Source organism: Myxine glutinosa, chromosome 12 (genome assembly GCF_964187855.1).
Source record: "Myxine glutinosa chromosome 12, kmMyxGlut1.1, whole genome shotgun sequence".
NCBI classification, from domain to species: domain Eukaryota; kingdom Metazoa; phylum Chordata; class Myxini; order Myxiniformes; family Myxinidae; genus Myxine; species Myxine glutinosa.
This window is the reverse complement of record NC_136272.1, coordinates 86,692,955-86,710,868: the sequence shown is the minus strand read 5'-3', so window position 1 is coordinate 86,710,868 and position 17,914 is coordinate 86,692,955. Positions and strand designations below refer to the sequence as shown.

The following is a 17,914-nucleotide window of genomic DNA, read 5'->3' as shown; positions in this document are numbered from 1 at the left end:
AAGATGCAAGGAGTCTGCCTGAAACAGCACCATCTGTCTTCAGGAACTTCTCTGAGCGTCATTCCTTCTCAATTAAGGACAAGCCTGGTCGCTTCACAGCAGTTGGCGGTGATCAGAAGCTTGAGCAGACTATCCACCTCTCATCAAAGTGCAGTGATGGTGTCATTGGGCATGCCAAGCAGAAGGAGTATGTCGCTCAGTGGGATCTAATCTATCATGAAATGATGGCTGTAAAAAAACTTGCATCGCGAGTATACTGGCGTCAATGAGAGCACGTCTGAGGCATGGCACCATCACGAATCATCACAGTCAACCACCAATAAAAAAGAAGGGCACATCCAAGAAATGATGAAGTACATTGAAGAGAGAGGGTCGCCATTTTCAGCAGGGTGTCCCCCACTGCTGCACAACTTTGTCACAAAAGAGGTGATGACAGAAGAGATCAGAAATGATGTCCTGAACGCATCTGAAAAAGGCAAGAAGAAATATGAGGCATTCCACAGTGAAAGGATGATCAACAAAACCTTGAAACTGAATGACACTATTCACAGAACGAACATCAAAACTATGATATGAATCAGAAACAATCCCAAAAAAACAACAAGGAAAGTGATCAGAAAAATGAACATGACTGACAAATCAATCGAAATCGCTCGAGATAGAGGTCTTAACACAGAAGCTCTTCTGAAGTATGATGTTTTGCCATCTCCCATGCTGTTCGGTGATGATGGGCTTATGACCAAGCCTGAGAAGAATCAACTTATTCGTGAGCTTGAAGATAAACTGAAGTCTGACGATTATTCCTACCGTCACAAGCCTGAGTCGGCCTTCTTTATAGATATCATGGCAGCAGTTCGCAGAGTGCCCCTCACTGGACTTTCAAATTTCACTGATCTGCTTTCAAACTTCACACAGATGACGGATGTGTACCACAATTATGGTAGATGTGATTACATCTTTGACATTTACAATGACAATCCATCAGTGAAAGACAGTGAAAGGTTGCGGAGATGCAGTGTGACTCCAGTAGTTCTGAGCACGGTTGAACAGACAAGCCCCCTTCCTAAGGACATGGCAACATTCTGGCCATCGAACAAAAACAAAGTGCTGCTGGAGAAGCTAATCTATAACTATGTGCGTGAACAGTCATCGCAAGGCCATGAACAGCCGACAATACTCAGCCAGCTATGCATAGACTGTAACGACTGGCAGTACATAAAGATACACAATAGTACAGAACATGACATGCGGAACCTGCAGTGCACAGTTGAGGAGGCAGATCTACGCATACCCATGCATATCCTTGATTGTCTCCAGGCAGGTTATAAAACCTGCGTTGTTATCTCCAATGATACAGATGTGATAGTTGCCTCACTGTTTTATATGCCAATCTTTCTTCAAGAGGGACTGAAGGAACTGTGGGTACGGGCAGGTAGAGGCACCACCACCCGTTATGTACCCCTTCACATTCTTCATGCACGGCTGGATCCTGATCTCTGCGCAGTCCTTCCAGCACTACACAGCCTCACAGGGTGTGATATCACCAGCAAGATTGGCACCAAGAAAGCGGCCCTCAAGGCTGACCCTGAGATCCACTTGCGAGGATTTGGCACAACCGCTCCACTAACTTCTGCAGTGATTCAGAATGCAGAACAATATTTGGTCAAAGTAGCAGATGCTGGGAGCAAATCTGGTAATTTCCAGGAGCTTCGAGCTTATCAATTCCATTTCTCAAAATCAACATCGCATCAAAAGCTTCAAAATCAAAATCTGCCACCGACGAGTCAAGGCCTTGAACCTCACATTTATCGTGCATTCTACAATGCATACACCACTATGCATGCTCTAGATAGGCAACTCAACGTTAGAATAGGAGACCTTGATCCAGTGGATTATGGATTTACCCTCGAAAATAGCCATCTTTTGCCATCAACATCATGGAAAACCCTCGAGCCACGTTGGTCCCTGGTGTGTGGCAAATGCGCTCGTGTAATATGCCCTTGTCGAGAAGCTTTGGTAAAATGTTCTGTGTTCTGCAAGTGCCAGAAGACTGAAAACTGTAAAAATCCTTACAACTGAGATGAAACATTAGACTCTGATATGCACCGAAATTACAACTTTGAGGTAAATAATCATCGATTTAGTCATTTCAAGTATAGCCGTTAGGTTTTGGTGGCTATTTTAGACGCCATTGTGGATTTTTAGGTTACATGATAACTCAACCAAATGAACCACTGTATTATTATACTCTTATCATTGGATTCCTTGGCCTTAAATGCATGAGTATAACCACAAACATCAAGCGTCTGTGTTTTGATGACTGATATATGGACAACTGCGATTTTGAATGGTGGCCATTTTGAAATTCAAGATGGCTGCCCCAAACGAAGGAGCCAATGTAATTGTTATTGGTCTTATTGAGTTCCTTGACCCTGAAAACATAGGTTTAGGCACCAATATCATGTCTCTATGAGTCTCACAGACCAAGATATGGTCAAAAGTAATACTTATGGTGGCCATTTTGAAAATCGCCCTCTGTAGCAAAATCTATACAGACTTGGGCTTGTCACCCAAATTTTTTTGAAAGGTCTTGGTATGTACAACAATAAAATCATGCGTGACTTTGTACTTTTGCGATAGCCACAAACTCCCCCCTCGAGCCAGGAGTACTATCTTAATTAAGGCACTGTATTCATCCCTGTTTTTGTGTTGTAACGATTAATTATGTGGCATCCCAGCACGCACAAGCAAATGTTCAGATAGGCCTCCCTTTTGTGTCGTGCATTTCTAGAGTAGTGCATTGTGTGGGATTAGTTAAGGTTTCTCTCTTGTCTCAATTTCATTGACCTTAAACAACAACGCTATTATCATTCAGCTGCCCATAAGAGCACCAGCAGGCACGCTCCATTTGCATATTGTGCCAAAACCCATTTGAATCCAAGCACCAATTTCCAACCGTCACCACCATAACCCACGCTTCCTCAACCACAATTGCCTCACCACAGGATTATCAACCACCTCTATGCCACCATACCAGAATCACCGTCCTCCTCCCCCAGACAATTACCAACGTTGCACCTTTAATGCTCAACATTCAACCACACTGCTTCAAGCACCACTCAACTACGATGCCTCCGCCACAGTCCCACCACCACAAGATACCTACCTCTCAACTACTGCAAACCTTTGGGCATCTGCTTGAACATCGCGGTTACAACTAACCTCTTGCACAACCCTGGGGCACCATGGGCGATGATCAGCAAAGCCTCACTGTGGGAATGGCGCTAATATGCTCTAACACTCCCAATCAAAAGCAGATGCCTCCAATGCTATCCAGATCCTTGGTGCACGTTCGTGCGATGAATGCAGAATGAGACCAGTCCGCTCCCAAGTTAAGTGTGGAGCTTCATGAAAGCCTTGCTACGGGCGTGGTGCAAACATGCGCTAATGCTCCTGTGCCTTCCACTCGATAGCGGCAGCCCTGCAGCTAGCTCTTGTGCTATCCCAATCTTGGGTGGAAATTCATGCCACAAACACGCAGTAAAACACATCTGACCAATGTTAAGTATGGAGCTCCGAGCTGTGGGCCAGACAGCACTGAAGGCAGTTCAAAGCCGACAGATTCACGGCGAGGATGACATCAGGAGAAGGCTCGTCTGTGCCAATGGGCACACCGTGATGGGATCAAAAAGGGCGGAGTGTGAACCTTGCCCCCAGCAGCCACGCCTGGAAGAGGCGGGGCGTGACCCCCTGACTCCAACCTAGACCCTCCACTCCCTCCCCCCCTCCAGGCAGATAAAAGTCAGTGATTAGTCAGTAGGTCTGGGTTCACCGAGGAGGTCTGGGTTCAACGAGTAGGTCTGGAGTCTGCAAGTCTGGTCTGGCTGGAGAGTACGAGTCCACAATTCCCAAGTCTGGCTGAGAGTGGAGTTCCAGACAGGGAGTTGGATGAGATGACCTGGGTGCTGAACCATAACTAGAGCTGGGAGCAGACCAGAGAATCAGAAATTTCCCAGTCCATAACTAATAGAGCTCAACCAGTTATTTTCCTCTTTTACCCATTCCATAGCGCAGGGAAGCGAAGGACACGAAGGTCATCGCGCGGTGAGGTAAAGAGAGGACCAGCCTTGATCTCTCTCTCCCTCTTAAACTCTGCTGGTGTGACTGATTTGTCGCCATTGTTATGTTTGTAAGATTGTAATAAGTGGGATAATTAGACTGGTTAACTCTGCACTGTGTCCTTTTTGCTCATGTGCACATTGCCGCACCTACCTGAATACTCCCCATTGCTTGTCTTGTGTTCTTGTCTGATGGTCATAAAATACAGCCATTTGCTTTGAATGTACACATGCTTTTCCTTGCCCCCCCTGTTGTACATAAACCCTCCCTATACATTTGTTCTTCCGAACGGTCTGTGCATGTAATTTCCTTCATTTGTCTTGGATAGCCTGTACTAGAGTCTCTGTATAAAGAGAGTTGCGCCATGCGCTGACCCGAGATTTCTGGTCACGTGATTTCGTGGCGCCATTTTGTGTCTAACTTCACCGTGCGTGAACGTCAGCTTGGTACGGGAATGTTGTTTATTGCCAAACAAAATGACTGGTTGTTCTGCTTTTGGTTGTTCAAACCAATCTGGGAAATATAAGATGTATAGATTTCCAAGTGATAAAGTCAGAAGACAAATTTGGGAAGCGAAAGTCAGACGAAAGAGCTGGAAAGCGATCCGAAAGCAATTCAAGTCTTCACTTGTCGGAGTAGTGATGAGTTTCACTTGTGAGGAGTGAACGGAGTGGTGATGAGTTTCACTTGTGAGGAGTGAACGGAGTAGTGATGAGTCTCACTTGTGAGGAATGAACGGAGCAGTGATGAGTCACTTGTGAGGAGTGAACGGAGTAGTGATGGTGTCTCACTTGTGAGGAGTGAACAGAGTAGTGATGAGTCTCACTTGTGAGGAGTGAACGGAGTAGTGATGAGTCTCACTTGTGAGGAGTGAACGGAGTAGTGATGAGTCTCACTTGTGAGGAATGAACGGAGCAGTGATGAGTCACTTGTGAGGAGTGAACGGAGTAGTGATGGTGTCTCACTTGTGAGGAGTGAACAGAGTAGTGATGAGTCTCACTTGTGAGGAGTGAACGGAGTAGTGATGAGTCTCACTTGTGAGGAGTGAACGGAGTAGTGATGAGTTTCACTTGTGAGGAGTGAACGTAGTGGGATGAAGTGTTGGTCTGGTCAGAGTGTTGTATTACGGGCAGAGTTTTCTTACGGTCTGAATGTATGAATCATGTTCTGTACTGAATGTATGAACCAAGTTTTGTACTGAATGTTTACTGTGTTGGCCTCATCGTGTTCCTGGTGAAATTAAACAAGTTATGGTGAATACGACGTCTTATCTGTGCTTTTCCATATCTGTTTGACTTGACGAACCGTGCACACTGCAGGTATTTTTAAAAGTTTTTTCTCTGTTTAATTACGGCTTGGCGCAGTCGAAAATTAAGTGTTAATTAAGTCGCCAGCTATGAAACATATTAATCGATCAGGCAATATCCATCAGAGTTCTGGGCAAGGGTGTAGTAATAAATGAACGTTTCAATCTTACTAGATGCCGATGACGTTTTCCTTATGTCAGAGACAGAAGCTGACTTGCAGCTTGTTAAATCATTACAATGGAAATTGAATATAAATGTCGATAAAACTAAAGTTGTACACTATAGAAATATGGCAATACCACGTACAGAATTTGTTTTAAGTGTGTTAGACTATATGTCGGCTGGAAGTCCTACACCGGAATTGCTCTCGGCACCCTTTAAAAAATATTGGATATGCCCACACTCCTTTCTAAAAGTTATTAAAATTCAGAGAACGACAGCATTGGTTTGTCTTACTTATAATGTTAGCTCTTATATGCAGTGTTGGCTTGTAATATGCATTGCCATACCACTTTTAATATCACCACACAGCTCTTTTTCACGGCAATAGCTGAGTTTTTGACAAAACAAATATCACCTGTATGTAATAATAAGACTAAATATGTGTAGTAAAATTTTTTTTAGCAGGTTTAGAATATATCACCCCATGTCGCGAATGTACATGTATATCTAATCCGACACACTTAGACACAAAATGGCGTCCAAATTTGAGTTGACACAACTCTCTATATACAGGGACTCTAGCCTGTACTAGTGACTGTTGGCACTTCAATAGTGAAAGCCAAGACATTTCAGTTCCCTCAGATTGTTCCAGACTATATCCGGTGTGCACTGGCAGTTCCACTTGGCTGCATCTGATTAAAATCCAAGATAAGATCAGTGCATATATCGAGGGCGTGAAACCCGGTTAGAAAGCCACGTCCCCTCCCACCTCGCCCCCTCCCCCCCCCCCCCCCCCCCCCCACCCACCCCTCCAAGTAAATGGTAACTCGACGGAAGATCCTGGGAGATTTGGTAAACTGATTCGCGTTTGCAGTTGAATAGCAACCAGCCGGAGCGTGGTTATCCGGGGTCGATGGCCTTGTGTCTGGTAGTCTGAGAGGACCAGAGGATCCCCCTTGTAGTAGACCCTGAAATCCGTGACCGTAACAGTACCATTGGAAAGTAAGTAAGGAGTTATATTAATTGAGTACTATTGAAATGTGAGTATGCCAATTAATTACCGACACAATCGAGGATGGATGGAGGTTATGTATGTGGTTGGATGGAGGTAACCCCTGTTTGTTTGTATTGTCATGGATTAATTACGTAGCATGCCAGCACACACACAAGCACAGAACACCACACAAAACAAGGCCTGGTGAGGGTCTGCAATCTCTGATTGCTCTTTCTAGTTTGGTATTATCACTTGTAATACCCAGTGTACATGTGGGTTGTATTTTACTTCAATAGGTGGCATTAGGTACTTTTCGGCAGAACTTGATGACGAGAGGAAGTGGTAGAATTTAAATGTACCTGCCCAAGGCAATTTTACCCCTCTCCCACGCTACCCCTTCCACCTCCCCAATATCTAGCTGTAATCCTTTCGCCTTAATTCACTTCTACTACACCGGAGTGAATTCAAATTCAAATTTCAAATTTGAATTCAAATTTCAAATTCACTCCTCTTCCGGGTTCGGTTGCGAGAGGACGCTGGCGTTGCATATTCGCAGCTTCTCCGACTGGATGGATGTACAGGGTCTGCTTCTACTTTTCTGACCTGACATCTCACACCTGTCCTGCCTTTTCACACCCGCACGTGCCGCGTGTTCTCCGGCTGGATAACGGAATCTGCTTTTGATGGTACGGAATACGGAATCGAAAGGCCCGCTCCCGTTGTTTGTGGCCGTGGCCTTGTTTGCCGGTGGCCTTGTGGTCTTTGTGGCCTTGTTTGCCGCTGTGGTCTTGATTAGCGGCTGCAGTCGTTTGCCGCTGCGTTTGCCGCTGCGTTTGCCGCTTTGCCTCCTCGATCTTGGCCTCGTACTCGTCCCTTCGCTCCTGCCTGGCATGGCTCTGAAGTACTCCGCCGCAAGGCTTCTTCTGCTCAATACCCGCTCCACCCCATCATGCATCTCTGCCATCAAATCAAATGGACTCCTCCGACGACCCAGGTACATTCACCGTGGCTCCGGTCGCAAGTTTGTTTATTTGCAATCAGGTCACTCCATCCCCGTCCTCTGGTCGGCTCAGCGCACTCTCACTCTTCGTCCCAGCGCACCTGGTCACAGCAACCCACACGATCGCACCTCTTGCCTACGAACCCTGGCTAAATCACCTGAATTCATCCCTGCTGTTCAAAACAACATCAAGCTCACCCTGTTCAACACCCGGTCCCTCAACAATAAATGCCTCATCCTGAACGAATACATCCTGGATAACAAACTGGACTTTCTCTGTCTCACCGAAACCTGGCAACAACCTCTGGACTACTACACACTCAACCTCACCACACCCAATGGATATTCCTACGTCAATAAACCACGCTCGGAGGGCCGAGGTGGTGGAATTGCCGTTATCCACCGTCAAGACATCAAGACCAACCTCATCTCCATCTCATCTGCTCCATCATTTGAACACCTGGCTTTAAAACTCTCTGGTCACACGCAGTCAGTCATGGCTGTCGTCTACCGCCCTCCCAAACCACACCCATCATTCCTGTCTGACTTCTCCTACTTTCTGACCCAGCTATGTTCCCTCTCCCCCTCAATCCTCCTCCTTGGTGATTTCAATATCCACATGGACTCCACTGACTCCACAATAACCACTGACTTCACTGATTTACTCACCTGCTTTAACCTCACTCAACATGTCGACTTTCCTACCCATATCCGTGGTCACATTTTGGACCTTGTCTGCTCCACTGGATTAAATTTGCACCATCTCTATGGCTCCGACCTCACCCTCTCTGACCACTTAGCCATCACTCTGACCATCAACATCCCCGCCCCAACACCAAGGCATTATCGCACAATCAACTTCCGTAAGCTAAACGCTCTTTCACCTACCTCATTCTCATCCACCCTCTCTGAAAAAATGTCCACTTCTCCCTTCATTGACCTCCACACCCCTTCCGACCTCACTGACTACTACAACCACACTCTCTCCTCCTGCCTTGACCAGCTTGCGCCTGTAAAAACCAAAACAGTTTCTTTCACCCATTCTGCTCCCTGGTTTACCCCTGAACTCCACCTGATGAAAACTCGTGCTCGCCAACTTGAAAGACTCCGCAATAAAACGGGTCTCACAGTTCACTCCCAAGCCTACAAGGACCACATACAACACTACAAAGATGCCCTCTCCCGCGCCCGCTCTGCCTACTACTCTCAAATTATCCACTCTGGCTCCGGAAACCCAAAAGCACTCTTCTCGACAATAAACAAACTCCTCCGCCCCCTGAACACCACCACCCAGTCATTCACAGTAGACAACTGCATCTCCTTCCTCTCTTTCTTCCAACGCAAAATTGACAACATCTACAACAGCTTGACCACCGCCGCACCCGCTCCCCCTCCAACCACCTGCCCCCCCTTGTCCTGCCATCCCCTGTCTCGGTTCTCCCCAATCTCTCCTACTGACCTCTCTGAACTCCTCATAGGAATGAAAACTGCCACCTGCACTCTTGACCCCATCCCCTCCAGCTTTGTCAAAGCCTCCCTCCCTGCTCTCTCTCCACTTATCATTGCAACAATAAACTCCTCCCTGTCTACAGGCATCGTCCCACCTTCCCTCAAAATTGCTGCTGTTACCCCCATTCTAAAAAAACCTGGTCTAAACCCTGACACCCTAAACAACTTCAGACCCATCTCCAACCTACCCTTTCTGTCAAAAGTTTTGGAACGCGCTGTAGCCACTCAACTCAAACATCATCTCTCTGCCAATAACTTGTATGAAACATTCCAATCCGGATTCCGCTCCAACCACAGTACTGAAACTGCTCTCCTCAAAATCACCAACGACCTTCTCCTCTCCTCTGACGCTGGCAACCTCAACATTCTCGTCCTCCTCGACCTCAGCGCTGCCTTTGACACCATCGATCACACTATCCTCCTCACCCGACTTGAATCCACCTTTAACGTCACCGGCACTGCCCTCTCTTGGATTAAATCATACCTCTCTGACAGATGCCAGTTCATCTCCATCAATAACTGCAAATCCCCCACTGCTCCCCTCCCCCAAGGTGTCCCCCAAGGTTCAGTTCTTGGCCCCCTCCTCTTCATCCTTTACCTGTCCCCGCTCGGTCACTTAATCCGCCGTCATGGTCTCCAATTCCACTGCTTCGCCGATGACATCCAGCTTTTCATCTCCACCAAGTCCGTCTCCACCGACACCCACTCTATCCTGACAAACTGCATCACTGAAATAAAATCCTGGCTTCAAATCAACTTCCTCAAGCTTAACTGTGATAAATCTGAAATAATCATCATTGGCCCAAAAACGCTCACAAAATCCACCCATAACTTTGCCCTCAACATCGACGGTATCCCAGTATCCACCTCCCCTCACATCCGGAATCTTGGCGTCATCTTTGACCAAACCCTTTCCTTCGACAAATACACTAAACAGATCACAAAGTCAGCCTTCTTTCACCTGAAAAACATTGCCCGTCTCCGCTCATCCCTCTCCTCCACGGCTGCAGAAACCCTCATCCACGCCTTCATCACCTCCCGTCTGGACTACTGCAATAGCCTCCTCTATGGTTCACCCTCAAAAATCACCAATAAACTCCAATACATTCAGAACTCCGCTGCCCGTCTACTCACTCATTCCCGGACCCGTGACCACATCACCCCCGTCCTTTACAAGCTTCACTGGCTCCCCATCCCCCAGAGAATCCAGTACAAAATCCTCCTCTTGACATACAAAGCCCTCCATAACCTGGCCCCATCCTACCTGGCTGACCTCCTCTCCAGACACACTCCCACCCGCAACCTCCGCTCTGCTGGTACCAACCTCCTGACCCCCTCCATCCGGACCAAATTCAGATCCTGGGGGGACAGGGCCTTCTCCATCGCTGCTCCCACCCTCTGGAACTCACTACCTCACACCATCAGAGACTCCTCCTCACTCACCACATTCAAAACATCACTAAAGACCCACCTGTTCAACGCTGCATTCAACATTCAACCCACAGCATTTAACCCCTGACTATCTCTTCTCCTTCTCCCTCCTTTTGCTTTAAATATTTCCCTATTGATTCTTGTCTTGTCTTTTTGATTCTTGTCTTATATATATGCCGTATATCGCTGCTGTTTGTTTTCTTGATTCTTGTCTTTTTGCAATTGTTGTTTTCATGTATTGTTATGCATTATGTTTTCCACTCTGTCAAAGCGCCTTTGGGCTTCTGGAAAAGCGCTATACAAAATAAATGAATTATTATTATTATTATTACTAAACCAACCAACTTACTGATGCTTTTTCTTGTTTACCTTGCACCTATTCCTGTTTGTGCAGCTCATATCGCATGCTGCGCTGACGACGTCTGAGGTGCTTCTTGCCCCTGAGACCTTTCAACAGCCAGCTACTCCACAACAACGTGTTTCTGTGCTTTCTGGAACACGCATGCAAGGATCTGCATTGCACATCGGTGGGGACATACTCGCAGCCCCTGGTGGTCCACGGTCTAGCCCGTATGTACCCGACTCTGCACTGACACGTGCACAGCTACGAGACGCACTTCTGCATCTGTTGCAGGTGAACTTCAGCAACAGATATGTTTCATTGCAAAGCAGAGTTTTTAGGAAACATATCTGAATCTACCATAAACTCCTTTAGAGAAGGACTGGAACGTCACGACCTCGGGGTTTGTAACTTAAGTCTGAAGGATTAACTTAAGTCCTGGGCTAAAATGACTTCTAGAAGGGCTAGAGACACGATCTCGGGGTCAAAATAGGGGTTTTTGAGGACGGCGAGTTCAATAGCGACATTTTCAACACCACCTGGGGTCATCTTCAAGGTCAAAAGGTCATATTTCAAGGTCAAATTCGTGTATTTTGGCAATTTTTGCCCGTTTTTTGTGTCTAACTCATAAACGGTGAGAGATGGCTGATTATAATAAGAGGCAAGTTTGTCGAGCTGTCCAAATTTAATATATATTGGCATATATCGTATTACACAAACATACAAACATACAGCAAATACACATTCGAATAATAACAATGCACCGTTTTTCAATAATATTTTGTAAAAAATGTCTATTACAACTATGTCTATGTCTATCACTAGTTGGAGAGCTATCGCTAGTTGGAGAGCTTTTCTTGCCTCCTGAGGCATCCCACAGCCTTTTCTTTGTCACTGACATTGAGGACATGAGCTTTCAATCGAATGTTAGCTAAAGTAGTACATGCTGCATTATTACTAGCTAAAGGTGCATCTACAAAGGATAACAGCTTAGCAAAATGAAAGCGGGAACGCATTTTAGTCATGCCATGCAATATAGGCATTATGTACAAAGAAGACGGTTGACATAGTTGGCACACTCAGTCCACCTCTATTCAAATTATCTAGGAACTCAGATGACACCTCGTTACCATCTTCATCATCCATGATCTCCTCCATACTGGTGCTATCACCATATTTATGAACAAGGTATCTGGCCAAATAAACAACTTTATGCTTAAGGGCATCATCAGACCTCAAGAGTTCCTGAGTGTCATGAGGAGTGATCTCGTCAATGAGTTCACTTCGCTCATCTGGATTTATGGAAGTACCACAATTCTTGTCGCAAACAAGCACACGAGAACTAGATTCTGGCATAATGTCATGCTTAACGAGTGTCTGCAAATTTGCAATTTTAGCTGCAGCCATAATGTCAACGACGTCAATGTCGAAGTTTCCACCGCATCTTTGCCTGGCTTGGCCGAAAAACTTTTCCAAGGCTTCATCCGCGAATATAGCAGGAAGAACGTAGTCAAAGTCTTTCTCTGCCAGAAGCAATTTGGCAGCATCCACATTATTACGTGTGGACACAGTGAAGGCTTCAGCAGTTTGCCGAGTTAGCTTCAGCTTACGACCACCACCTCCTTGCCATGCGCAGGTAGATATAATTTGGCAGGCCTCCTCCAGCCTCGTGAAACTTGTACAGTCTGCTGTCCAAGGCTGTCTGGATTCGTCGCGCAGATGGATAGCTGAGAAACGGTCTTTCACATTCATCATCTTGAACCACTCACTCATTGTCTGGGTGAGAATGATGGTGCCTTCGCTGATGCCCAGTGAATCCTTGAAGGTATTTAAGGCAGCGACAGTCTTGTCATTGAACACCTGACATACCAAGGGTACGCTCTGGCGTTGAAGGTGCTTGGGGAAAACAGTGGTGTGCGTCAGCTTGGTTAAGCGAATAGGAGTAGCTCGGTCGATCTCATAAAGCTTCCAAATATCACTCCAGTAAGCTTTGTACTCATTGCCATGTACGACAAATGAGAGTGTCTGGCCATCAACAGTAATCCAGTTGTTGCGAACATTTTTGAAGATGTGCACGTAGTCGTACACAAAGAACATAGATTGCTCTTGAATCGATAGCACTTGACAACTTCCCGATCCTCCAAGTTTTGAATAAACACTGCGATTGGTATTGCAATTGTCACATATCAAAGAAATCACAGTACCGCCAGCACCAACTACAGCTGAGGCAGCTTCGATGAGGAGTTCCTTCAGCTGATCGGCAGTTAGTTTTTTGCAGGGCAAAACGCGTAGAATATAGCGTGGACCACCAAAATGGCAGGCAACTTCAACAACCATAGCATGTGAAGCAAGCATTTCATGGTCACCCCCCGCTGCAGCATTTTGAGCGTATCCTAGAACATGCCCTCCAGAAAATCGCAATGTCTCGACCAGCTTTACCTCGTCAAACATTAAATTGACCAAACGCTGCTGCGGCTTAAGCTGGTCGAACAACGTTTTGAGGTTGGAGTCCTGCAGACTACTAGAAAGCACCTGTTTTACCTTTTTTGTTGATGGTAGAATGATTAGGCCGGATCGACGAATCATTTTGTATGCACTGGGTGATATGTTGTGAAGCTGCATTGCGAAAATCATAGTATCGGTATCAAATCGGCGACCATCAGGAGGTATGAACACATGCCGCAGCTGCGACAGAAGGAAGGTTAAATGAGGAAGCTCGTGTGCCTCAGTCATCTTGCAGAGCTGGCTTATTACGTGTGGAAGAATTTCCTGGCTTGTGTACTCATAGGTGTTTACCTGGTCAGTTATGGATCTAATCTGGGACCGTTTTGAGAGCAAGCTGTTCTTTTGCAAAGGAAAAAGTCGTTTGGGCACCTCAATGCCATCTTTCTCAACTCTATTCAAGAATAGGAATCCAAAAGGTGAGCTGACTTGTTGGAAATGAAAGAACTGCCTGACAGTTTGTCCAGTAGCGTCAGTTATTGATAGGTACAGGTTTTTCTGGTCTTTTATGACGTTAAAGCCAGGAAAATAGGAGCTGGTTTTGGCGCAGAAGTGGTCGAAATCTTGGATCTTGTCTGCAGCCTCAGCAGCTGCATGCACCTTCTTAGTTCTTGATTCTGATGTAGAAGATGATGTTGGGCGTGGGGCTGAAGTAACCTGCTTCAAAACTGATTTTGGTAATCCAGGAAATATTGATGGGGGTTCTTTGGGTCGCTTGCCACCCTTAACTGACACCCATTTACAATTGAAATGTGTCTCACAAATATATATATCTCCTTCAAACGCCTCAAGCTTTCTTTCTCATTCGGCATTGCCAAAATCCATCTCTCCCTCTCCTCAGGATCTTTTGGGAAGGATAGGACCTTTACATAAGGCGTCCCATCATAGTTTCCTTTACAGCCAAAGCAGCTGCAACGACGTGGCATCTTGTCATGAAAGCAGGAAACAAAACAAAGATCCTGTGAGATCACCAGCTGGACAGTTTCTGAAAGAGAAGAGAAACATATTATTTTGCTGATTTCCGATATTAAATGTGAAATATCACAATTAATTTTAAAATAAATAATAATTAATACACAAATCAAAAAAATTAAAAACAAAATTGTTGAAAAATAAAGTTGCCAAATGGAAATAAATAATGTATATTCAAATCATTTTTTCGAGGGAAACTAATCTGTTATAATAGACTATTATATTTTATTTATTTATTTATTTATTTATTATTTTATTACATAAATTACATGTCATATGGCAATTTCATTCCAATCCATCCAATAGTAAAGTGCTGTGGTATTTGCATAGAAAACGAGGCATTCATAGAAAACGAGATAGAAAATGGGAACTCAGACTCAAGTTACAAACCCCGAGGTCGTGACGTTCCAGTCCTTCTCTAAAGGAGTCTATGGTTTGTGTAATACGATATATGCCAATATATATTAAATTTGGACAGCTCTACAAACTTGCCTCTTATTATAATCAGCCATCTCTCACCGTTTATGAGTTAGACACAAAAAACGGGCAAAAATTGCCAAAATTCACTAATTTGACCTTGAAATATGACCTTTTGACCTTGAAGATGACCCCAGGTGATGTTGGAAATGTCGCTATTGAACTCGCCATCCTCAAAAACCCCTATTTTGATCCCGAGATCGTGTCTCTAGCCCTTCTAGAAGTCATTTTAGCCCAGGACTTAAGTTAATCCTTCAGACTCAAGTTACAAACCCCGAGCATGGGACGTTCCAGTCCTTCTCTAAAGGAGTCTATGGAATCTACACATTTCTTTGGTTACCTCTGCCACTGAAGGTGGATGGAGGTTGTTTTCACCCCTGTCTGTTTGTTTGTCTGTCTGTGAACAGGATGTCTCAAAAAGGTGGATGGATTCAGACAAAATTTGGTGTAGATGTTGGGTAGTATGTAAAAAGGACGAAATGATTAGATGTTGGTGAAGATCTGGATCTGAGAATTTTTCATTTGAATCTTCACCATTGAGAGATGAGGAAAAAATTATGTATAGCACGATATCTCAGATATTTACTGATTCGGACAAAACTTGGTGGATAGGTTAGGTGTGTGACCAGGAAGAATTGAGTCAATTTTGGTGAAGATTTAAATCTGGATCTGGATCAGCCAATTTTTAAAAAAAGTGATTCTTTACAATTGAGAAATGATCCCAAAACTACACTCAATATGATGTTTCAAAAAGTTGTGGACCGATTATGACACAACTCGGTGGATGAGTTCATTCGACGTCAGCAACAAGCCGATTAGATTTTGTTTCATGTCTGTTTCCAGATCTGGCTTATCAGTGGGATACAAAACATAAATATTGAGCCTGGTGGAGGTATGCGCTCTACTGAGTGCTGTTCCAGTTTATAATGCAGCTTTGCTTTAAACCGTTTTCATTTCTTTGTCTTTAACAATCATTTTAAAACGTCGGACAGTTTGTGGGTTTTTGTTCTCCATGCAATTTTTGACTTCGTACAAGTGTAAACTTGTAAACTGTAAACGTGTAATACTTGTAAACTGTAAGTGTGGGCTGGAATAAGTAATCATAATAACCAGTCGTTGGAGCAGCTGCACAACAGACGCTGTAGCCACAAACAACATCATCCCACAACTACAGAGACGCCAACCTCGCCAACTACTGTAGCACCTGTGGAAGACTCTGCGGCTCCCAAATTGGCTTGTGCAGTCACCAACAGAAGTTTAACACATGACTGACCTCACCAAGAAGTGCTGCGCATATCCACCACCTTACGGAGATGAATGGATGCCATCGATGATGGTGATTGTAAAGTGTAAACTGGAGGGAGATCTAAACCGCACGTTAACAAACAAAGGAGGGTAGCGTGCTCATGTATATGCAGACACGCACACGCTCACGCACACGCAGACGCATGAGTGTCCCAATCGCGCATGCGCGCGCACACACACACACACACACACACACACACACACACACACACACACACACACACATATACACACACATATACACATACACATACACACATATACACATGTACACATGTACACAAATACACATGCACATACACATATACACATATACATATACACATACATATACACATACACACATATACACATATACACATATACACATACACACATATACACATACACACATACACACATATACACATGTACACATATACACATACACACATACACATATACACACATACACATGTACACATACACATGTACACATACACATATACACATACACATATACACATACACATATACACATACACAAACACACATATACACATATACACATATACCTGGTGTTGGCTTAGCGGTTAGGATGCCGGCTTGGGATCCTAGGATCCTGGGTTCGAATCCCGATCGATCGCTGAATTAACACCAGGGGGTTGACTCAGCCTGTCATCCTTCCGAGGTCGGCAAATTGAGTACCAGCTTGCTGGGATGAATGATCACGGTGTGTACCCCGATTTAGAATAGGTACACCGTATCCCTGCGCATCATAAGAGTGTGACCAAGGGTTGGCGTCAGGAAGGGCATCCGGCCATAAAAACATTGCCTCAAGCAGGGAACCATGATTGTCATGGGGCCCGTAAGGCTAACCCCCGCTATAGCAGGGAAAATGGCCTTAAAACGATCATTCATTCATTCATTCATTCACACATATACACATTTCCACATACACACATACACACATATACACATATACACATACACACAACACACACATGGAGGTGGATACTTCAAGACCAGTGAGGGCTCTGTTCCACCTTCTGAAACCCGCATATGGAAATTCCAACCAACACCACAAACAAACACACTGGCCCATCTCCTTCTCAATCCCCATACCATCTTTTCCTTGTGCTGAAGCTGAATTGGCTCACCAGAAAAACTACTTTGCCCTCTTTGGGCTTACTTTTCTCTCCCCAAAGTCGGTGCTTGTGTGTGCAAGGGAGAATTTTCAATCGATGAAGGACTGGGGGAGGGTGGAATTTGCGGTGGAAGGGGGATGGGCGGGGGGTTCCCCTGGTTAGGGGGGCATTAACGAACATTTATGGAATATGACAGATATGTACACCTCATAGAATGTAAACATGCACTTATTGCACAAAAACTACATTGTCAATTTAATACCGAACATAAACCACACTTATCTATATTATGATTACTGTGAGACATTGGGATCCAAGCACTCATCACAATGTATCGCATAGGAGAGTGGACAAATAAACACGTACAGTGCCCTCAAGTATTGCAACAGTGAAGTCAAATTTGTTATTATTGCTGTATACTCAAAAAATTTGACCGCAACAAAAAATTTGACCGCAACCGGACCGCAAGGCTAACCCCCACTCTAGCAGGGAAAATAGCCTTAAAATGCATGTTGTTTGATGTACTCAAAAAATTTGGATTGGACATACATACTGTTGAATACAGAGAATGAATGGGATGGCAACATAGAGAGTAACCCAGTTTTAGGACCGGCAGAGAAGATAACTGAGAAGGAAGTTGAGGAAGCGATAAAAGCAATGAAGGGTAGA

At 44.8% G+C, this 17,914-nt stretch overlaps 1 protein-coding gene across 4 annotated transcripts in view; it reads left to right on the top strand.

Annotated features, from left to right (window-relative positions):
• LOC137437582 (mRNA-decapping enzyme 1B) overlaps positions 1-17,914 on the top strand; it is a 226,631-nt gene that overhangs the window by 193,209 nt on the left and 15,508 nt on the right. For all 4 annotated transcript variants that reach the window (XM_078766066.1, XM_068132031.2, XM_068132032.2 and 1 more), the window contains one exon: positions 10,917-11,156. In XM_078766066.1, the coding sequence (XP_078622192.1) occupies positions 10,917-11,156 (240 nt within the window). The remainder of the gene's footprint in view (positions 1-10,916; positions 11,157-17,914) is intronic.